General features: G+C 40.4%; 1 protein-coding gene across 11 annotated transcripts in view; it reads right to left on the bottom strand.

Annotated features, from left to right (window-relative positions):
* Positions 1-24,998, bottom strand: part of FHOD3 (formin homology 2 domain containing 3) — a 586,676-nt gene that overhangs the window by 15,277 nt on the left and 546,401 nt on the right. For 6 of the 11 annotated variants that reach the window (XM_067569968.1, XM_067569966.1, XM_067569965.1 and 3 more), the window contains 3 exons: positions 22,442-22,465; positions 14,524-14,695; positions 11,827-11,988 (listed from right to left, as the gene is read on the bottom strand). In XM_067569968.1, the coding sequence (XP_067426069.1) occupies positions 11,827-11,988; positions 14,524-14,695; positions 22,442-22,465 (358 nt within the window). Of the gene's footprint in view, positions 1-8,625; positions 9,203-11,826; positions 11,989-14,523; positions 14,696-22,441; positions 22,466-24,998 lie in introns of those variants that run through there. The other 5 variants (XM_067569969.1, XM_067569967.1, XM_067569961.1 and 2 more) reach the window with 3 other exon arrangements.

Genomic DNA, 24,998 nt, shown 5'->3' on the forward strand with positions numbered 1-24,998 from the left:
ACTCCATTAGATTCATAGATTATAAGGTCAGAAGAGACCATTATGATCATCTAGTCTGACCTCCTGCACAGCGCAGGCCACAGAATTTCACCCACCCACTCCTATAACAGACCCCTAACCTAAGACTGAGTTAATGAAGTCCTCAAATAATGATTTAAAGACTTCAAGGTACAGAGAATCCACCAACAAGTGATCCGTGCCCATGCTGCAGAGGAAGGCAAAAAACCCGCAGGGCCTATGCCAATCTGCCCTGGGGGAAAATTCCTTCCCGAACCCAAATATGGCGATCAGCTAAACTCTGAGCATGTGAGCAAGACTCACCAGCCAGACACCCAGAAGTAAGTAATGTACCATAAATATTATTGCATAGTACTGGGAGCACGAGTATTGAATGTAATGCTCCCAGTACTACCCTTAGTAATATGTATTTGCAAGACTAGACCCTAAATAATCTATGTATATACAAACAAAACAGGTAAGGGATGGAATGTAGAAAAAAGCAAGGGGATTTAGCAGAAGTATTGGCATATAGCTTGTAAGTTCCATTTTTAAAACAATTTATTATTTAGTAATAGATGTGTTTCATTGAGACAAGAGGTAGGGCTTGTTGACTTAGAACTGTGTGCTCAAAAAGGATTAGGAGGAGGAGAAGGGTTATTATCTTTGAACACATCAGTTCTATGGAACTGGAATCTAAATTGACTCTTTCAACTGGAGTCTTTGTTGGGGAATAAAGTCGATTAAAAAGTAGATCCATAAACCATCAAGATAGATTCAAAACAATTGAAATCAAAATGGTGTTTTGTGCATGAGCTGATTATTCAGTTACTCTGCTCTGAGAAATTCAGATCCAAGTAGGGTGGGGTTTCCCCCCTTTGTGCTGTGCAGCTTTGAGCCAAAGTAAAATGCAAGGTAACTGCCGTGGGAACTTGTTTTTAAATCTCCAAACAGAGACTTCCCTCCAGATGCAATCTCAATACTATGATCATGTGAAATTTCTTCAGTGCATTAGAGGGCTCCCTTTGGCAACTGTGGTATCATGTTGCTCTTCAGTAAAGCTGTGCGTGATTGCACTTTTATTATTGTACTCTATACTTCCTTATTATTTCTAGTTCTCAGCTGAAGCCTTTTCCTCAAGAACAATTTGATCTTGAAAGCCAACAACACACTGCTTCTGATTTCTTACTCAGATGCTGGAAGGAAGACATCTCCTATAAGGAAGGAAGAATGATGTAAATACAGGCATATACAGCTGACCTGGTGTAAACCTGAAGGCTTTATTAAGATGGATTGAAACCAAAGTAAACACATATAGTACATGTTTAAGGCTACAGTGCAACCAGACCCTAGATTATTTTTCAAGTACCCAAAGCAATATTGGTACTCAGTCTGGGAATCCTGTATCAGGAATTCAAAGAAAAAAACCTTTAAAATATACTAAAGAGAAAACAAAGGGTAATGTGAGCAAAATGACTTCCGCCTAGCTGAGAGCAAAATGAATAACTGACAACAATGAATCACCTATTTCTACCCCTTGGAAGAGGTAAACTAAGGATGTCAAATCAACTTTTGTTGTGAATGACTTATGGTATTACTTTCAGCCACAATTCTGAAGGAATGAGCAACACTGACTTTCTTCTGACCTGGACCAATAAATAGATCACCACCCCAACACTCCTCTATGGAGCTATAATTCTACATGAATTATTCAACATCCCATCACTTAACGTTTGCCATGCACCCTTATCTTGCCAAATCCTTGCTTCACTGCATCACCTTCAGCTTGTTCTTGCTATATAATCAATCGCATCACTCAATCAAGAAATCTAAGATACTCCAGCATTGAAGGGCTTTATTTAGCAACACCTGGGAAGTCTCAGTCCATCAGCTATTCTTTGCTCCCTCTTATGTCTGCTTTCTGTGCTCATTGGAGGCTATGTATTACACATATAGCACAGGGACAAGTCATAAAATTCAGTAATGCTTTGGTTACACTCTGGGATCCTGTTGGGAAGGAAGCTGGCTTCTCTGCCCACTGTTAAAACAATAACCAGCCACAACCAATACTACACCCTCAGCCTTCAAACTTGCTTTGTCTGCTCAAAATTCTGTTTATTCTGGCCTGCCATGGATGTCTAATTGCAGTGTAAACATACTATAAGGGACAGACTAGAAAAGAAGCTTGCAGTGGCCAGAATCATCATCTACTACTAGCAGTGGAAATACCTGCACTGGCTACTTCTGCCCCCCATGACCTTTGGCTACTTGTGTCTCCCACTGAGCAGCCTAAACTCCTGACTCTCCAGGCTCTACTCCCAGTCTTCCAGCACCTGATCATGCAGAATGATAGCAGCTCCAAAGTGATGGGAGACCACTCATTTCAGTGGCTGCTAACTCCTTGGTGGCTTCTGTTTTCTTGGGCTGTGAGGGATTTGGTGACCACAGGACCTAGTACTATTGATACCTATGTCACTTCAGGAGGAAGAACCTGAGTGTGTATCTCTATCTCTGCCTGACCTGCTTTGTGCCCGTGTCTGTAACATATTATATATGGGTACATGAATGTCTATATATTGTTCAATCCCTCTCAGTCTTTTCTCCACAAGCTGAAATGAATAAGCACAAATGCCACAGAGTATTTCTGAGAATACTGACTTCTCAGCTCAACAAAGCGCCTTCTCTTCATATACTCTTCCCTGCTACTGTATTAAACCACAGCAGTCAAGTTTGAACAAACAGATGCCATGGCATTAAAACATACCAGGATAGCATCTGATATAAAAGATGGGGACATGATCATTCATCCTGGAGTGACTAAACCTGAATTAGATATTTTAAAATATGACTGCTTATTTAATCAAAGACAGTGCTGTTTCACATAGAAAGCTTAAGGCGATGGAGAACAACATAAAAATAAACAATTAGTGTCAGGGAAAAAGCTCACTGCACTGAAATGATATTCTGGATGTAGGTTGTTCTGGACCTCTGGCTGGAAAATAAATTTAGCTACTCTTACAAGTAATACAGGTTTACTAGACTTCTAAACCAGGCTTTCAGAAAATCTGTTGCTTTGGAGAGAAAAATGCTTCCACTGAATTGTGTTGGACTATAATCATTTCACTTACTAAGTATTGGGAGTAGGAGAATGTTCTTGAACAAAACATCAGATCCAAAAAGCACATGATGCATTCTGGGAAAAAAAACACATGTTCCCAGAACTTGCCAAACAGTAGTGCAGTAGGTATACATTTGATGAACTAAAAGCAGAAGTTTCTTGCCTGGGGTCAGATATTCTATTCTGCTAAACTAGGAGTCATTTTAGAAGAAACATTTTAGAATATTTTTATTATAGTAATGTATTTTTTATTCATAGATTTTAAGGCCAGAAGGGATGGAACATATATATGGATAACAAGAATTTCCAGCGCTATCATAATTAATTATGCTAACATTTTCGGAAGCAATAATAAATCTCATTCTTAAACCCTTAAACCAATCTCCAACTATTAGAGATCAGGATGAGACCTAATATGAGGAGCAGATTATCCCACATCTGCATATTGTAGAGTTCGAACATCTTCCTCTGAAACATTTGGTATTGGCAACGTCTGAGACAGGATACAGAACTAAGTGGACCTCAGAATAGCCATTCCAGTGTTCCTATACTTTAATCTGACCTGCTATGTATCACAGGCATATTCCATCCAGTAATTACTATAATGATCCCAATAACTTGTGGGCAAACTAAGAGCATATTTTTTGGGAGGCATCAAAAACCTATGACTCATTTGATGAAGAGTCTGTGCCATTTATTGAATTCAATCTTCCATCTTCCAGAGTTTTAGCTATTTCATCTGATAGTTGATTTTTCATTCAATTAAACTTTTATTAGCTTGACCCTGTGAAAGTATTAGATTAAGTACTTTTTGCTACGACAAAAAGCATTTGATAATGGATAACATCTATGAAATACTTACTTATTCTAATTGTAATTAACTGCTGCTAAGTGCGCATAAATAACTTGATTGATTAGTTTGTCCTTCCTTCCTCCCAACTCCCTTCTTTTTTACTGAACCCGGTAATTGTGGACTGAGTTGTAAATTCTAAGCAAAGTTGCTTGGGATTTTGGAGTTTATATAGTCTTACTTCTTGAAAGACATAAAAATGCATAATTTCCATTAATTCCTGTTTTCAGGCAGGCCATAAATATCAGGATAACAGTCTCTTTTATAATATTTTGGCACTTTCATATCTGGTTCTGGCCAGAAAAAATAAGTGCAGAGACATATGAAAATGAAACATAAAGAAAAAAAAAAAACTGAGGTGTAAGCTGGTGGAGCTCCCAGCCAGGTCCAAACAAAAATTATACACCTGAGGAGTCAAAAAGTCATCCACCCCTCCAGTATTTATTTTATTAACAAATGTGTGGTTCCAAAGTAATACTGCATGAAATCCCAGTCTAAACTTTCTCTTCAGAACTGGACCTTCATGGGATTCTTTCCCACACCCTAGATCTCTCTTCTAGTATGCTTTTCTCACCTCATTTACATTCAGGGTGGAGTCTAACAAGACAGACCTGCATTGTAGTTAAGGTATTGAGATAGGTCTCGGACAATCTGAGTTCAATTCTCATTTCTTTCACAGACTTCTTGTATGAACTTGAGCATGTCACTTAATCTCTCTGTGCTTCTATTTCCTTTCCGTAAAATGAGGATAATAAGACTTACCTCACAAAGATGTTGTGAGGATAATGTTAATGTTTATGAGATGCTCAAATATTACCGTGAGGAGGGTCACAGAACAAAGGACACAATGAGATCATATCAATATTAGTTTACCTGCAGGGTTTCAAAATGTGATAAAGCAGGGCATCTCATTACACTTGGTTTTTTAAACATCAAAAGGAGTTTGGATCCAGTGGTTTGATTCAAGCTTTAGGCTAAAATCTGAATCGCTTTTGATTTGATCCAAACCAGTTTCTCTATACTAAATCTATAGTACATTTTAATTTAAATGAACAGAAACCAAAAACAAACAACAAAGTCTTTGATATAAATTTAAAATAATCAAATAAAAACAAGCATCTAGTTGCAAACCTTCCTGATTCTGTTACGTAGCACTTGATATATCTATTCATGTGAATAAGTACTACTCAGAATCAGCAGATACTTAAAAAAACTGGGCCTTAAATTAAGCAATACAATATAGACATAACACAGATGAAGAGCCATGCTCAAAAATGGCATTTGTTTGGTTTATTTTATAAGAGTCTGTGGTGGATTTTCACTGAATGCCTATGTAGAAAAAGTGTGTTTTTCTTAGTCTTTGAATGGAATTGTCACTGTTATTTTAACTGGGAAAGTCTGTCTTTTTCTCACACAAATGAGCCTGGTTTCTAACCTGTTTACCTACTCCTCAATATAGATAAATGTCAATCAGTGAGCCCATGTTTTTAACACCATCTTTTTGCCAACTACACTGACTTTCAATAAGCCCACAAATACACTTTAAAATATAAACGCTGATAATACCAATAATTACTTAATAATCCAGGACTAAGGCCCTAGCAGGTCCAAATTTCACCCTGTGCTCCACTGAGGCAGTTGAGATCAAGCGGACATGACCTTGTTTGCTGTCCTGTGGTTCAATCTGTATTTGGGAAGGGCATTTGTAGGGGTCTGCTGTGGAAATTCTTCTCCGAAGGTGCCTATCACAGCCCCTCCTTGGCTGCTCATAGAAGTCGCGAATCTGTTTGGCTGTTGAATCCATTGGTATTTAGCTCTTCATTTCCATAAACTTTTATGCACATGTTGGAGTTAGTGGTTGGTTCTGTTGGTTTTTATAGTTGGGCAGTGGGGGCAGATTCACGCTTATTAAATTGGAGCTTCATTTTGACACCTTTCCTCATGTGGAGTAGTGCTTCACTCCTTGAGTAGTTCCACATATTTCAACGGACTACTGGAGAGGTTGGCGCTAGTCCAACATGAGTAAGACTACTGCAATCGATAGCCCTTAGTGAATGATTTTATGTACTGCAACCAGGTGCCTGTTTATTGAACATTCATCGCTGAATCTTTGAAGTAAACAAACATCAGAAGAAGGAAAACAATGAAAGTGCCTTTTCATACCAGTTAAGACTCCTTGCTACCTCCAGTACCACTGTATGTATCCACAGCCCTCTTCTTTGGTTCTTCCACTGTCAAGTTATTCCTGACTATTTCTTACATAACAGTTTTCATCCTATCAATGTTTATCACTAGACTCAGTGTGCATTCTCAGTGTTCATCATAGTGTGAGTACTCCATTTACTTCTCTCTTTCACTTGGTTTCATGCCAGTTTGGTGTCAGTCTTCTGTCCATTTTATGCTCCAGACCTGAAGAAAAGCTCTGTTTGGCTCAAAATCTTGTCTCTCTCACCAACAGAAGCTGGTTTAATAAAATATATTACCTCACCCACCTTGTCACTCACCTTTCATCTAATGCCTTTTCTATCAAAATACCTACTTTCCTACATCTATTTTTCTCAGATTTCCATGACCCCTTCTCATTCTGCAATTTCCATTTTTTATTCCTTCCAATCCAGTGCTTCAAAGTCTGTAATAGCAATTTTCCATAAATTGCTAAAATTAACTCAGTTTTCCTTCTTAATACGGTGATTCTTACAACATCATCATTTCCAATTTTCTTCATATTCATGGTTTTTTAAGTTTATCCCAATTTTAGTGGAGAATCGGACAATCATCATATTATTTTCTATTTTCCTGTTATGTTAGACAGCTCTACATAATATTATAAAAACCTTTCACAAAGAAAGATGCTGTCAGTCTTCACTCATGGAAACAGCACATTTCCACCCCCTCCATTTTTATTGAATGCTTGTGAAACTTGCTGAATTGAGTCTGGAGTCTTTGTTTACACGCAGAACAGATACATCCGAGGAAGGAACAGTGCAAGCTTCACATGGCAATTTGCCTCCACCCTGACTTTGGGTAATTCAGTTTCTGTGTTTTATTAAATAATTGGGCTTTCTGTTAAGACTTCCAATGAGAGTGTCAGATTGCGAGGTTGTTTTCTCACATGTTCTCCAGTCCAATATATGTATCACATAGGCCACTGAACACATCATGTGGTAATGACTTCAAGTTGTCACTGAACTTGTGTATATGTGATTTTATCTTACAAAACCTCTAACGTGTTGGGGCTACTTCAGAAACAGTCTCTCTTATCACATGTTCACCTTCAGAACCCAGCCTTCATACACTTATGTATATCTTAGCAGAGGTCAGTTTTTCTTAGTTTACCACCCATCTTCTTCATTTCAGTTCCTTCTGAACAAGTTCCTCATTTGTTTTCAATGACCTTACCAGTCCGATCTGCATTTATCAATAACCCTTGATATCTTCAGACGTGGTAGAGTAGATGCAGGAGTTACCATTCATTTATTGTTGATGGAATCTTCACAGACTTATTCCTTCTCACAACCTATGGCTCCTTTGGCTGCTCTGGGTTCACCTTTTCATTTCATTAGAATCTAAATATTGATCTTTGCATACCCAATATGATCACACTGCCCAACAATTTATCTCATTCCACTTTATTTTCACCATAGGTTCACACAATGGCTGAGTAAGAATTTGCTTCTTCCATAACTCCATTTCTACTTCTCTTCTGATTCTAAATGACTGAGAGTTACTAATTTCTCATCTCTACTTTTTCTATCCTCTCATCTTGTCTGTGAAAGATAGCCAGTAGAGTCACATGAAATGTTTGCAACACAATCATGCATAACTCATTTCGATTTCCAATTTTGCTCAACACACAAAAACCTCAGTCCAGGCTCACAGAAAACTTTGGTAAAGCTTTAAGTGAACCTGAGCAGATTGATTCATTAAAACTCAGAGAAAAGGGTGGCTTTACATAGCTGCAGCACAAAACATGGTGCAAGATTGTATTTTCAAGTGCATTTTGCTTTGACATTTTGAGTTAGATTGAATACGAAACACACACCCGCCTGGCACTCACTGTAAGTGTATGTTTGGGGGTTGGTCTTGCCAACCGTTGTGGGTCAGAGCAAACAATTGTTGTGTCTTTTCCTCTTTATGCAACAAAGGCATGTAACCTTGCAGAGCTAGCCCACCAAAAGCGTTCGTTTGCAGTATATTGATGCAGGATATGTGCCACTTTCACAGACTCTTGGCTTTCCCATTCTCTCATCTGAAATTCTACATTAATATTAATGGGGTCTGCTTAGTTCCTTGGGGAGAACGTACAGGTGCCTTGTTATCTCTTCGGTTCAGCGGTTTTTCAAGCCAAACAATTTTATTAATTCATTATCTAAGTGTATCAACTACCACTGAAGTAGTTCCATTCCATACTTCCTTTTTTCTGAAGTATATACCGAACTTTACATTTATTTTGAAATTGTCTTTTAGTCGACTTAAAAGGCAAGCCAAGACCTTGAAGAGCAAACAAGTGAGAGAGCTGGAATCTATCAGGATAAATTACAATGGAAATCAGTCCCAGCCTAAACATTTACTGAGACCTTAATCCCTGTTGATGTTTTCACTAAACACAAATGAAAACCAGCCCTATGGAAAATATATAGTATTTTTATTATTATCCCCTTTGCTGTAGCAAGTGCTTCCCTGAAAGAAAGGTGCCTGGCAAAGACAACGAACATATGGCTTTTTTGTGTGTGTGGGGAGAGAGGATTGCTAACAGAGGAAATAGTTTAGCATGGGGTAAGCCACAAAAATATGCAAACATACAGGGAATCTGTTTGATATGCATGAGTCACATACAGCAATCAGCACACATAGAGAACACAAGTGCATGTGAGGCAGCAGGTGATGGCAGGGGATATGCTGCTGAGAGCTGTGGTGTGCTCTGTGACAGAAAGTAAAAGAGACAATCCAGTGTCAGCTCATTTTCTTTGCCGGAAGGCTTGCTCATTCAACCAGAATGTCTGTTTCATTTTTAATTTCTCCGAGGAAGTCGCCACATGCAAAATTCTTTCTTTTAGCACTTTGGGAAGAGTGAATGTGCTTTCGGCATATGCTAGCTAATAAAAACCAAGTGCGCACAGAATGTTTTCGATCACCGACAGTATTAACTCAGCGAAAACAATTTCACCAAAACTATGCCTGTTGTGATCGTGCACTCACTGTTGTTGTCTCTTCTTTGTTCTAACTTCCTGGAAATGCTAAAAAATGGATGGAGAGGTGGTCACAAAGCTTCATGCAGTGAACATGATTAAAATCTTAATTTTTATCCTACCGTGGTATTCACTTTCCCACGGTACTTGCAATATTCTACATACTTTGAATAGGGACCATTGCAAAGAGCACAACAACTTAAACTAATGCTTTTAATAAACATCAAGGCCAAACTTCTCAAAACTTGGGTGCCTATGGCAGCATGATGCCACTAGAGGATTGCATTACAACAGGATTGCCTTTAATTCCTAGTGTAAATAAAACCAGCTTTGTGGCTGCTTTACAGCCAGATTGAACTACAATCAGTAGACAGATTTTACTTCCAAGTTTGCAAAACAACAATAAAGAAAAGATGTTTAAAGTTTCCCTTTTCCTACTAAAGACTTGTTCAGTTCTCTAGTACATAGATGCCCATTGCCTACAACAGTAACTGACCAGTAATAATAGGTATGGGCTTGCATGCCCAATACTTGATTTTATAAAATATGTAGCAATGTGGTCTACATATTGGAAGCCAGGTTCAAGCCCTGAAGTTTTTCTTCCCCTGATATTAATTGTGACTTCCATAGAGTAGTTTTACTAGAGCTGTCAAATAATTGAAGTTAACTCAAGCAATTAATTTGTTTCGCTTTACCTTGATTAAAAAAATTAATCGCGATTAATTGCAGTTTTAATCTCACTGTTAAACAACAATAGAATACCAAATTAAATTTATTATAAATATTTTGGATGTTTTTCTACATTTTCAAATACACTGATTTCAATTACAACACAAAATATAAAGTTTATAGTGCTCACTTCATACTATTATTTTTATTACAAATATTTGCACTGTAAAAAAGATAAACAAAAGAAACAGTATTTTTCAAATCACCTCATACAAGTACTGTAGTGCAATCGTGAAAGTTCAACTTACAAATGTAGAAAAATTTTTTTGTTACCTAAGTGCAAAACGAAAACATTGTAAATCTTTAGTGCCTACAAGTCCACTCAGTCCTATTCCTTGTTCAGCCAATCATTAAGACAAACAAATTTGTTTACATTTATGGGAGATAATGCTGCCTGCTTCTTATTTACCATGTCACCTGAAAGTGAGAACAGACATTCACACAGCACTGTTGTAGGCAGCATTGCAAGGTATTTACATGCCAGATATGCTAAACATTTGTATGCTCCTTCATGCTTCAACTACCATTCCAGAGGACATGCTTCCATGCTGATGACACTCATTAAAAAAATAATGCGTTAATTAAATTTGTGACTGAACTCATCAGGTGACAATTGTATGTCTCCTGTTCTGTGATTTTACCTGCATTCTACCATATATTTCGTGCTATGGCAGTTTGAGATGATGACCCAGCACATATTGTTCAATTTAAGAACACTTTCACTGCAGATCTGACAAATCCTAAAGAAGGTATCAATATGAGATTTCTAAAGATAGCTACAACACTCGACCCAAAGTTTAAGAATCTGAAGTGCCTTCTAAAATCTGAGAGGAACGAGGTGTGGAACATGCTGTCTGAAGTCTTAAAAGAGCAATACTCGGATGTGGAAAATACAGAAAAACCACCAAAAAAAGAAAATCAACCTTCTGTTGGTGGCATCTGATGCAGAGGATGAACATGATTATGCGTCAGTCATCATTGCTTTGGATTGTTATTGAGCAGAACCCGTCATCAGCATGGAAGCATGTCCTCTGGAATGGTGGCCAAAGCCTGAAGGGGTATATATGGCACGTAACTACCTTGCAATGTCGGCAACAACAGTGCCACGCAAATGCCTGTTCTCACTTTCAGTTGACATTGTAAACAAGAAGCAGGCAGCGTTATCTCCCATAAATATAAACAAACTTGTTTGTCTTAGCGATTGGTTGAACAAGAAGTAGGACTGAATGGACTTGTAGGCTCTGAAGTTATACATTGTTTTATTTTTGACTGCAGTTTTTTTTTTTTTTTTACAGAAGTCTACATTTGTAAGTTCAACTTCATGATAAAGAGATTGCACTACAATACTTGTATGACGGGAACTGAAATACTATTTCTTTTGTTTCTTTTTTATACTGCAAATATTTGTCATAAAAATAAATATAAAATGAGCACTGTACACTTTGTATTGTGTTGTAATCGAAATCAATATTTTTGAAAATGTAAAAACATCCAACATTTTAAAAATAAATTATATTCTAATATTGTTTGATAGCGCAATTAATCACGATTAATACTTTTAATCACATGATTAATCGTGATTCTTTTTTTTAATTGTTTGACAGCCCTAATTTTTACATTATGTTTTATGGTGTTTTCCCTGAGCAAAATCTCTAATTCTAAACTTTCAAGATACTAAGAGGATTTTAAATAATGCTAATAGCCTATCACCAAAAAGTTTAAATATGAATTTTAAATGGAAACATTTCAGGACAAATCCTCAGCTGTATAGACTTCAGAGAAATCAGTGGAATGATGTTGATTTATGCAAGCTAAGGAATTGATCCTATACATTTACACACATACACATACATACATACAAACACACAGATATGCATATGAAAAGAGATAGATGGACAGACAGCTTTCCTCTCCATTGCTACACATTTATCCGAGATACTCACATGACTTCCTGTTTGCTCGTGACCGCTTCCTCTCTCTAGGCACCGCTCGCTGACTTGGCACTTGGGTGGCTGACTTTACAATTCGATCCATGATCTCATCAGCTGCATCATCTGTAGCATTAGGAGAATCATCACCTCCAGCATTCCATGAACCGATACGGCCTGGAAAGAATTGTATTCTTAGAAAAAGAATACCCCACACACATCACTTTTGTTTACAGTTGGATCATTGCAGAATGACAACAAGCAGTGCCAGGATTGTTGTTTCAAATTGTCACAGTAAAATCCTCTACTCTTTATAGAAAATTTTAGATAATGCCCCAGCTTCTCTGTTGCATCAGCAGAGAGTGTGAGAGCTTTAAGGGATTTATGGATCCCTGAATCTGCACTGGCCTTAAACTTATGGCTCTGCTCTAGACTTTGCAGCTGGCAATAGTCTCCCAGAGATGGTTCACCAGCTAGGGCTTTCTGGAATGCAGCATGCTCTTATCACATTTCCTTTTGCTCCCTACGCTGGGGCCAGAGAAGGTGGCATAGAAGCTGATTGTATCAAGTCTGCTTCCAAGTGTTTGGGCCCCAAGAGTGACACAAAGGGGATGCAGTGGGGGAAAGAATCTGCTTCAACATCTTTTTTCCCTTTTGAAAGGAGGAAATCACCTTTTCATTGTGTGGTTGGATATATCCCAGCACAACTGCGTATGCTTTGTTACAAGCAGAAAAGCAAAAGTAGTTGGCAAAATGCTCGGACTGAGCAGCTAAATAAGCAATTTTGGTTAAAACCAAACCAAAAACCAAAATAATCCCCAAAAATATGAGCCATGTCTCTGAACCCAAAAGATCTATGGAATTATGGCCCTCCTTGTTGCACAGAGCCCTCCATCAGGCACATCCTTTGGTTTCTCCATTCGAAATTATTGTTTGTTTTTCTTAATAATTTGAAGGTCAGTCAGTCGGAAGAATAATGACAATGAGCTTTCCAAAAGAGCTAGCTTAGTAAACACACTCAGCTAGAATAAATAAATGATAGGACCATCCCTTTGTACTTCACTAATGACAGTAAATAGAAGTCTTGATTAGCAATGTGTCCTGCTACTTTTTTCCCTGGCCCCTGTCAACAGCATTTCTATTAAGACAGGGCTCCTAATAGGCTTCTGTTTGTCTCACTCTACTGCTGCCTCTGCTATTCTTTAAGCCAACAGGAACTGAATCTTATTAGAGGGCACACTGCTCACTAATGAATTATGTCAGCTGATTAGCTTGCTGCAGATCAGCTTGAGTTATTTACTTCTCCTGTGTATCTTAGCTACTCAGCATGCTTTTTAAATTAAGGCTTTTGGAGCCAGGCATCAAAGCTTTAATAAAATTCACAGAAAACATTTTACTAGCAGAGCAGGGTCTAGGTATAGTATCAGTGAGAACAGTGGTATCAAAAGGAATCAGTGACGGATAAGATTTCCATACACGAGGGAAAGGTATACCATGAAGAGCAGGCCTTTCCACAGAGAATTAATAACTTAAATTTTAGTGCATGACCTGTACTCCACAACCATGGGCACTGGTTGAAAAACCACAGCTGTAAGAAAAAAATGTGAAAGGAAAGTGAGTTAATGAGTCCACTATCGGTGAAATGATTCAGCAAGAAAGAAGTGCCGCTCTTCTTATGAATAGATATCTCAGCGGATCACATGTTGGAGAAGAAATGAAGATATCTTATTGCCAGAGATGGTTGTACTAATGAACTCCTCTGTCAGAATTGTGGGTCTGCGTACCGTAGACTGGGACAATATTTGATTTCCTAGGTTTCAGTCCTGACACTTGACAACTGTTGACTTCAAAGGGAGAAGAAATAGCTGCTAGAGTTATGAGCACATTCATGGCTACCTATAACAGGTAGATGACCTGCCACCGATCTGTTCTCTCTTTATCAGCTGGTCACCTACCCAACGTGGCACTAAATAACATCAATCTGTACATTCATCTGGTACTGATCAAGCCTTACACCCATAGACTACTAGTGTTCACTGTGGAATAGTTTTGTGTGATTGCTGTGACTGATTCTTCATCTTCCATTTCATTTTAAAAAAATCTGTTTTACAAAAACAACACTGAGGTTGTATATATGATATAAACTTTTATGTCCCCTACGAAAAGCAGTTTTGTGCAACAGGATAAATCAAACAGCAGGGAAATGTTTATACATTTATAATCTCTTTTATTCCTTTGAGGACTTTGTGGATCCTCCTCCTCCCCCACCATTCCCCATGAGCACTGATGCCTTGGTAAGCAATAGTTTGTGGCCTAATGGCTACTTTCAACTTGCTTTTCTTGGAAAAACTAAGTAGACCTCATTTATATTTCATAATAAAAAGTGATTAGAGGAATACAAATTGTGGCTGAAAGGGCAGCCAGGCTCATGCAGGAAGGGGTCATTTTTTAGTGGTCATTATTCCTTATTGCAATTCCCACAGCCTCAGCTACAGACCACCTGCGTGATCCTAGGCAAATCACGCCATGTGTCTGTGCCTCAGTTCTCCATCTGTAAAATGGGGATAACAAAAATTGCCTTTTGTTTTTTGACTGTTTAAATTGTAAGCCCCCCCACTACGGGGTCATGGCCTCAACATCTTACTCTAATACATACAATAAATAACGACAATGCACAAAAGGGAGCTGAGAAAATAAAAGCACAGCATTTACCTCTGCTGGCTCTGCTTCGAGTGCGGACTCCTAGTGCAGTGGTGCTTTCCCCACTGATAGAGGAGGTCTTCAGCACAGCCTTCATGTTCTCGTGCTCCGCGGCATCTTCAGCATACTGCAGACCCTGTGGTTGGCTCTGAGATGGAGTGGAGTTGCTGGAGAACTTTCCAGACTGCAGAAGGAAAAAGTATGTGCTGTTTAATTGACATGATCTAAATTAGGCCTGATCTACACTAGAGACTTTTGTCAACTAAAAACAGCTTTTTGTGCCAAAACAGTGGTGGTGTACACACGCAATCCCCTCCCCTGCCGACCCAACTCCCCTGATTTTGTGACAAAATAAAACCACCTCAACGAGCGGCATAGAGCTTTTTGCACCAAACTTTTAGCGACAAAGTGTCAGTGTAGATACCACGCTTGGTTCTGTTGTGGTAAATGGCCTCCAGGAAGTATCTCACAATTCCCATCTTGACCACTCTGGCCATCAGTTTGAACTCCACTGCCCCTCCCCCTTTAAAGTCCCAGGAATTTTTGAAACTCCACTTCCTGCTTGGTTGGTATGGAAAGCTCACATCTCATCTTTCCAGATGACCTTAGTGGCTCCATGCACCAAATGCTTTCCTACTTGGAACACACTGGAGCTTCTAGATCTGATCGGCATTTGGGGAGAGGAGGCTGTGTACAGTCAATTTTCTCGTTTAATGGCAGAGAAGGGCCATGAATGGGACACACCGCAGTGCTGTGGGAAAATAAAGGAACTGCAGCAGGGGAGGGAGACTAGGGAGTCAAATCGTAACTCTGGTGCACAGTCAAAGCCCTGCCATTTCTATAAGGAGCTGGAAGCCATCCTGGGCAATGACTCCACTTCCAAGAGACCTGGGGCTACTTTCGTGGTCCCGGGGGTAACAGACACCAGACTCAACCCCAACGAAGAAGTCATGGACAAGGATGTCGAACTGGAAGACAATGCGGAGCTGGGGACTGGGTCATTTGGTGACATGGGGAGCCAGGATCTTTTCTCAACCCAGGAGTGTTCAAGCCAGTCCCAGCCCTACAGCTCTGGCATGCAGGATGCAGGAGAGGGGAGCTTGGGTAAGTGATTGGTTACATGAGTTACAGCTGTTCTTTGCTTTGTTGCATTATACAGCTGGTTGAATGGATAGGAATGCACAAGAGTAGCTGTGTTTGCATATGCTTCCCATTCCCTTGTCCAGCTAGGCAGTGTGGCATAAAGTGTGTTAATGCACACAGAGATTTCACAGGAATTTTCTAGAGAGATCTCTAGGAAACTTTCCTGGAGGTACTTGCTAATCCTCTGCTAGAGATTCCTCGGTGGAGCTGCTTTGTTTCTTTCCCTATTGTAGGAAACTTTCCCATGCCAATTGACATTCACTTGTGCAGGGACCAAAGCAGCACACAGGCAAGCAGCATAGGGACTTGGTTTGAAGCTGCTCTCATGGAGGAGATGCACCCTAGCATCCCTGCTTACTCTCATGAGTGAGATATCGACTTCTATGGCACCCGCCTGTGGAAAATGCTGGCTCAATTGTAAATTTTGTCCGCATTTACTTTCATCAATACTCCAAACAACCACCCAGAGCCTTTTCCCCAGCTTGTGTGCCCCCTTTTTCCCCCTTGGCACAACTCACCATGCCCTGGTTGATCATTGAGCTGTGTGCTTGCCAGGGGACAGTGAGAAAGAGGTGTATTTTACAGTAATGCATCAATATTGTTATTGCACTCACAATAGTTCTTCATTGTTTAGTGTGCTTCTATAGATGTGCACTTGAGGGGAAACCCCCCCACACCTGCCAAGCTCCTGTGGCTGATGAGAAAACGACTACGGAGAAGCAAACAGATGTTCCAAGACCTCCAGGCCTCTGAGGCAGAAAAAAGGACTTGGAGACACATTGTGTATAAAAATCAGAAAATTGATAGGCAGGAGAGGAGGGAAAACCAGGAGTGAGTGATAGCAAGTCATGAGCGCATGATAAAAGCTATGGAGGAGCAAATGGAGCTGCTAAAGTCACTCACAATGCTGCACACAGAATTCATGCCCACCCCCCTTGCAGACAATACATAACTGCTTTCCATGCCCCCCCCCCCCAAACTCCACCCACACGTTCCTATCAAATTCCCAGCCTGTCTCGGTACCCCATTCACTGCACCCCTCCAGAAAGTTAGCTGGATTTACACCCAGCTGTGGCATAGGTGACACTGCCCTTCACTATTTTCTCCTCTCTAGCCCAGTTTTTCATGTATGTGAATAATTGTTATTTAATAAAGACATCCTCCATGAAGAATAAGCAATCTTTATTTGTCTTTTGCACATGGTGGTTGCACCTCACACTGATACACAGTGCAAGCTGGATGGCAGTCATAGCATGACACAGTGTTGTTTACAAAAGACACCTTATTGGTGCTCATTGTCAAAACAGTTCCTCAAGGACTCCCTGATTCGAATGTCCCCTTTGGTAGCCCTGAGATTTGATTGCTCATATTCAGCCGCAAGGCGATCCACTCAGGGGGAAGCTTTTCACCCTCAGTTTCACAAATATTTTGGAGCACACAGCAGGCAGCTATAATCATGGGAATATTTTCCTCATTTAGGTTTAACCTGTCATAAAGGCATTGCCAGCAAGCTTTTAATTTGCCAAATGCACATTCAATGGTCATTCAGCACCTGCTCAACCTGTTATTGATGTGCTCATTGCTGCTATCCAGGTTGCCCATATAAGGCTTCATGAGCCATGGCAGTAAGGGGTAGCAGGCTGAGTCTCCCAGGATCACTATTTCAACATCCTCCATTAGATGTCTGGAAAGAAAGTCCATGCTTGCAGCTTTCTGTACAGGCCAATGTTCCTGAAGATGCATGCGTCATGAACCTTCCCTGACCAACTTACTTTCATGTCAGTGATACGCCCATGGTGATCCACAAGCGCCTGCAGAACCATGGAGCATTACCCCTTTCTATTGATGCACTCCATTGCAAGATGGTCCAGGGCCAAAATCGGGATGTGTGCGCCATCTATTGCCCTGCCACAGTTAGGGAATCCCATCATTGCGAGGCCAGCCACTATTTCACGCACATTTCCAAGAGTTACAGTCCTTTGTAGCAGAATGCAATTAATGGCCCTGCACACTTGCGATAACGCAGCTCCAATGTTGGATTTCCCATCTCCAAACTGATTGGCGACTGATGGTAGCAGTCTGGAGTTGACAGTTTCCACACAGCAATTGCCATGTGCTTCTCCACCGAGGGCAGCTCTCATTCTGCTGTCCTTGCACCACAGGGCAGGGGTGAGCTCCGCAGAGTTCCATGAAGGTGGCTTTGCACATTTGAAAATTCTACAGACACTGCTCATCATCCCAGACCAGCATAACGATGTGATCCCACTACTCAGTACTTGTCTCACGTGCCAAAAGCGGCGGTGCACCAAATGCAGATGCTCGATGAATGCAAACAGTAATCTGGCATTGTTTGTTTGCATGGCAAACAGCAGATCAGGCGCCTTGGATTCGAGTTCTGATGGGGAGCTGATGATATACCCTGCGACCAGCCACGATGTATTCAGAACACTGACAACAATAATGGAGAGCAATGCAGGATTCATCCTTTCAGATAAAAATGGCGGGTGCTCAGGAAAATTGGGCCATTGAAAAATGCCATGAAATGCAGTCGGAAACCTATGAAATGATGGGATGGAAATCACTGCATCATGGGATATTGAACCCACACCCATGATGCCCTGAGATCCTCTCTGCCTTCCCACAACCCATAGCGGCACAAGGTGGCAAGTTGCACAGTGGGATAGTTGCCCACAGTGCACTGCTCTCACTGTCAATGCTAGAGGAACCAACTGTGGATGCACTTCAGACACAAGTGTTGTAATTACAGTGCTTTTTGATCACTGCTGTAACTTGCGTTGACAAAACTTTCTAGTGTAGACAATGTCTTAGAGCAGGGGTGGGGAACGTCCGGCCCGCGGCGGGCCATATAAGGCCCACGAAATCATTTGGTCTGGCCCTGGCGGCGGTGGGGAATTCGGTGGTGGCGCGGTTTCACGGCGGCGGCAGGGTTCCGTGGGGGGGGGGCAGTGCCCGCCACCGAAACCCTGCCGCCGTTTGCCCCTTTTCGGTGGCGGGGGGACTTCGGCGGCGGGCACTGCCCCCCACGGAACCCCGCCGCTGCCGTGAAACTGCGCAGCCGCCGAATTCTCCCCCGCCGCCAGGGCCACCATCAGGCCCTTGACAGAAAAAAGGTTCCCCACCCCTGTCTTAGAGAGACAAGGTGAATGAGGTACTATCTTTTATTGGGTCAACTTCTGTTGCTGAGAGACAAGCTTTTGAGTTTACACAGAGCTCTTCTTCAGGTCTAGGAAAGGTACGCAGAGTGTCACAGCTAAATACAAAATGGAGCAGATTGTTTATTGTAAGTACTTAACACATATTTCAAGGGATCACTCAAGGTGAAGTGGCCCGTTTAACACTCTTCTAGTCATAGGAAGGAAGGGGGGGAAGCGGCCGAGGAGCTTGTTAGTGGGCTACAGATTGTTGTAATAAGCCATCAATCCAGCATCTCTGTTCAGTCCATGATTTTTAGTGTCTAGCAAAGTTATGTAATTAAGCTCCCAGGCTTGTCTTTTGAAAGCATTGTGCAGGTTTTCGTTTGAGGAGGATTGATAGGCCAGATATATAGCGGTCACTCTGGGAAAAGTGTTCACTCACAGGTGATATGGTGTTCTTGTGTTTTATCATTTTCCTGCGTGAGTTCATTCGAAACTGTAGTGACTGTCTGGTTTCATCCACATAGTAGTACTGGGGCATTTAGTATCCTGGATGAGGTACGCCACATGTTGCGATCAGTATGTTTAGGACCCATGGACCCTGAAAGGTGTGGTGTGCAGGGTGTTGATCATTGTAGCAGTGGAGATATGTCTGCAGGTTTTGCATCTGTTGCTCTGGCAGGGTCTGGTGTCGCTTTGAGTTGGTGTCCTGGTCTGTGTGGAAATTGCTTCTGATAATGAGGTTGGAGAGGTTCAGGGTTGTTTGAAGGCCTGAATAGGACTCATGAAGATTTATTTCAGGATGGGGTCCCCCCAGTATGGGTTATAGTTTGATGATACCCCATATGGGTTCCAGTGTGTGTGTGGGGAGGGGTAGGTGACAACTAGGGGTGTGCGTCAGAGGAGTTTTTATTTTTGCATTGAAGTTATTTAGTTCTAAAGAATGAAAATAATAAAGAAAAGATGCCATTTGTTTAATACCACACATCACATACTAAGCAGTAGGCATACGTCAGAGATCCTTGCCTGCATGGACTCATTTGTAGTACAGTTAGGCTCAAAAAAAGAGTGAGACAATATTCACTTCTCTCCAAGAGGACAGACACTGATAGCTACAATAAGTTAAGGAATATCAAGGTGCATATAAAATCCTCAAAAAAACCGAAGCATAAGTATGGGCTTTAATCTTCATAACCTTTTCCATCAGAGGATAGTGTGTGAAACAAAGACCTGCTGTGTGACACAGGGTAAGGGCCTACTCTTGAGGCTCAAATACCACAGTGATGGGCACATTAGACGAACCAAGTCAGCTAAGTAAGGAGTAGGTACGTTTGTTCTGTAGCATCAACTACTGGTAACTTGGCAGAGCAAGAGTAGTTTCACTGTCCATGAAAGGAGACATTTTCCTGCTGTCTCTAACCTCTCCCTCTACCCCCACCCTCATATCTATGGACAACAGTCAAGCTGTTCTAATAGCAACTACCTACAGAAAGTTAAAAATACATTAAGAACAACACTGAAAAAATGCTGCCAAATAATTTCATGGCTGGAGCACAAAAATTGCAGGCAGCAGTAAGAAGAACAAACAAAACCTTAAACAGATTTTGGAATCTGCCCTTCACTTACCCAGTCTGTGTATGATTTCTGTATTACCAAGACAACATTAAGAAACAGTTTCTAAATTAGCTGCATTTACGTAACACAAATTAATACAACAGTAGGCTGAGGTTTCATCAGTTAAAGAAGAAACCAATCTAGGAATGAAGGCAAACAACATACAGCAGGATCAGATGATCTCTAAGAACTTCTGCAGAGCAAAACATTTTTAAAACAGTATGATGTTCTCAGAGGAGGAGCATGTTATATTTCTATTTCAGCCGATGGATGTTAAGGTTAAAATGTGCCACTTTCTCTCATTGTTCTTACTGTCCGAAAGAATGTTTAAAGTATGATTCTACTTGGAAAAGAGATTACAGAAAAATGGTAATTTGTTACTCAACAGATCTGCCCCAGTGTTGTATTGGGTAATATTTGCAAACATCCAGGGCTAAAATATTTTTTAATATCTCCTTACTCCTGTTAGCCCTGCAGACACAATTCAGACCTGAGAAAGTGTGTTGAATGATACTCCTCTTGCACCATAAACAGGATTGTTTATTAATTTCCTATTATAAGGCCAATCAGATACATGCAAGAAATCCCACAGAGCTTTTATTACTGGTGATGACACTTTAGAAGGAAAGAACCCAGCTTGATTCTCAAAGCCTACATTAAGTTTGCAGGGCTGGCTGTTAGGAAAACCCCATCATTTTACTTGTAAACTGAAAATATTTGATCTGGAAATCACTGAGAGAATGATACTATTTAAACAAAATGATTTGTCAGATTAGAACTGTAAGTTAACCAAATAACAAAGCAATGATCCTTACAAGGCACTAAGCTAAATATATTAATTTGAGATTTACTGCTGACGGTCCATGCCCAGAATTTGTTTTAAAAATATCAGGTTGCCTCATTTGGAGGAAGAAAATGTATAAGTGCTAGAGTTGTGAAAACAAAGGTTAGAAAAATATTAGTGATAAACTTCTACTGCAGTGCATGCAAATCTTGGTTTAAAAATAATATTGACAGTAGATTGAAAAGTTAACAGATAAAAATGTCACAGAAGAACCAAAGAAGACAATCATCATATAACCATTAGTTAGAATACACACATTAGCCAAATATTTATACACAAACGTTAAATCAACAGCATGTAGTGTTCCATCTAATGGGTTCAAATCATCATTCCTTTGGTGATTCTTCATCTTCTGCCCCACCCAGATATTAAGTTATAATGTTTGGGGAAGAAGAGGTCCCAGATAAGTAGCTTCCTACATATCTTTCATTTTCAAATGCTGATGTAAGTTACCCACAAAGACTAGCCCCTTGTACAAATGACTGTCATTATGAAGCGCTGGGCATTCAGCCAATCAAATTGGTTAGTTGAATTTGATGAGTGAGCTATTTTTGAAGACAGAATGCCTTACACAATAAGATGCTATCTATTACAATGGACTGTTCCACTCGGAATACAGCAGGTATATCAGCTGATACAATATTGATTTATTTGCAGAGTCACTTATTAAGAGGAATTTTAAGAAGTTCATAAACCACTCCACTGTTCAACTCTTTGGGATTCACACTGTAGATGTTGCAGAATCACTACATTTTGTTTTGCATCTCTATAGACTGATGTTTGAACTGCTCATAAGATTAAGATTTGTGCTTACATAGGATAACATTGATTATCCCATTGTCATAGGAACCTTTATCCAAAATATAGTGGTTTTCCCTTGACACTAGATTATTGACGTTTTGGGTATTTAAGGGAATTGTCAACTTAATTAATAGATTTTGGGAACAGGAGAAAGGAAGTTTCAGGTAATTAAGACCCCAAATCAGGATTTTCAGGGGAGCATTTAAACTAATGGATAAAGCTACTTTATAAATAGTAGATAAAGTCAAAAAAGCCAGGAGAATGAAAGTTACAGTGCATGGTTCCAGTTGAGCTAATGGACCTGAGCATTCCATACTATCTGTGTTAGAATTAGATCTCACAGCACAGCACATGCTCTTTCAAAGAACCATACCTCTACATCCTCGTCTTCATCAGTCTTCCAGAAGAAACAAAGGACAGGACAGAGAAGGACAAAAAGCAACGTTTAGGAACTATAATAAAGTCAAAGCATAGTACTGTTTAAGTAATGACAAGATGACATGTAAATAAAGGAAGATAAGGAAGTATTTCATATGGCAATCAACCTTCTGCTTCCTTTTAGTAAAGAAAAACTAATGGGTGATGTTATCTTCTGCAGAAATGGTATTTCATTTACTCATCTATGCACCCAAATGCATACAATATAGACTAGCAGTAGAACCAAGGCAAAGTTTTAACTAGTTTTAAGTTTCTCTCAGGCCTGGTCTACGCTGCCGGCAAAATTCGGCAGCAGTCGATGGGAGTTATACAAGCTACTCTGCGTAGCTTGTGTAACTCTTGTCAACTTCATAACTTCCCTTTAGTGTGCTGTCTCCACTGTGCTGCGCCGATGGGAAAGGCGTACCCGTTGACGCAGCGCTATGCTTTTTGGGGAGGTGGTTTTATTAGATCGGCTTCCGGATCGATTGAGCATATTTTCACTGCCACTCAATCAAACCTGGTAAATCGATCTGATGGTGGCAAATATGTCAGTGTAGACATAGCCTCAGAGAAATTCTAAAATAAAGCCATGCCCTATCCCCCTTCATTCTTCTCTTTCCCTCAAGTCATGCTGTTATATGATACTATGCATCCTTCTGCCCCAATGGAACCATAAGGCAGCTTTCCCTATGGCTGCATAGAAGGAGGTGGAGGGCCCTCCTGTTGTCCCAAATAATGAAAAGGCTCTGACTTCTCTTTCTTGGCCCCTCATCCACCTGCTAGTGAGTTGGAAGCTCTCACTCTCTCTCTTCCTCCCTGTGATGGTTCTCAGGACATCCACAACTGTGAGTCACCTTGTTACCCTGCTGCCTCCAGCGTGAGGAAGACCTGCTTATGTTTAGCTGGATGTCAGCTCCCAGACACCACCAGCCTCTTAGCCACCCAAGCCCTTTCCTCTGGGCTGTGTCACCTTTTTCTTCACTTTGCAGATTAACAATAGTTACACCCTAGAACGTGAGTCCCCTTTGAACTGTAACCCTGTGATATCCAGCCCCTGACACTGGTTACTCTCAGAAATTCCAGGTCCACTGCCCCCAAAGGAGCAGTGTACCCTAATTTATCAATTTTACCTTAAACCTCCACTCCTGTAAACCACACAGCACTTGTGAGCACTTACGATAAAACAAAAGTAGGTTTATTTAGGAAAGAATAAAGAATTAACTCGAAATGGGAAAAACTGATGAAACCAAGTGGTTACACCACAAAATAAAATCATAAAACTCAAACCTGGGTCTACATTTATCAAGAGTTGCTTCTGCTATGTAATAAGGCAGATTTCCCCAAAGTTCAGTCTGTTGCAAAGCTGGCTGGTTTCATAAGAACCAGGATCCAAATGTTCATGAAAACCTGCTTTCTCCGAAGAAGTTTTCTCAGTGAACGGACACAGAGTGCCTTTCCCTCCTCTGTGTTATAGTGAAAACAGCCTTTGTTTCTATTCACACATAGGGCAAATCCCTGTCTTCTTGTAAATTTTCTTTTTTACCTTTAAGTTTTTCGATTTTTTGTCGTTGCCTCTGATGGTTTCCCATTCAAAGTCTCAGTATCGCATAAGGGCAAACAATTGAATCTTGCATTGCCATTGCATCACTGGCCAAACAGGGTAGGGTGACAACTCCCCCCTTCCCTGAAGGGACCATCACTGAGATACATTAACTCCTGGTGACTAACTTCTACTCCCAGTCCATAAAGCATACTTTCAGTATAAATATATTATTCCTTAAATATTATCTGTACTAACATCTTGCAATGATTATGAATCTTAATGAGTGATGAGATATCTGTAGATACCTTACATGGTAGTTCCTCTTTATGGATAAATATGCTTTACAGTGTGCTTGGTGCAGTGAGTTTGTCTGATCTGAGGTCCAAGAACAGGGGACACTTTGCCACGTAAATCTCTGTCACACTCCCTGCCATTTGATCGGAAGAAGGCTATCTGTTTTTCCCATTCCTAGCTTAGCAATCCTAGAACCTCTCTCCTCCTTTCCCCTGTGTTCATAATAGGGAGAGGCATTGGGGATAGCCTGACTACTCCTTCTCCCTACATAGCGTTTGGTTTCTTGGTGGCTCATTTTCTCTAACTTTTGCTATCATAAGAAGATGGTGGTTTCGGAACCACTGTGTCTTTTGGCTTAGTGCTTGGATATCTTCTATGCCTCTAAAAAACCCATGTATCTGGAAGCCAGGAAATTCAAATTTTACATTTAAAAGAAACCTCTAAACATTAGAAAATATGAAAAAAGTAGACAATGCCCTCCCCCAAATAACTTTAACACTACCAGTGTGTTCCCATCCACAATCCCTCCCCCATCCAAAAACATGAGACAAACTTCACACATCAAAATTGACATCTTGAGCTGCGTAACACTAACTAAACTGGACATACAAATTGGATTAAATTGAACATGTAAATGTGCATACCATTCACCATCTATTTGACCAAAGAAACT

The sequence above is a fragment of the Emydura macquarii genome, unplaced genomic scaffold, assembly GCF_026122565.2.
Source record: "Emydura macquarii macquarii isolate MOO-44397 ecotype Brisbane River unplaced genomic scaffold, CSIRO-AGI_Emac_v2 contig_2975, whole genome shotgun sequence".
Taxonomy (NCBI): Eukaryota; Metazoa; Chordata; order Testudines; family Chelidae; genus Emydura; species Emydura macquarii.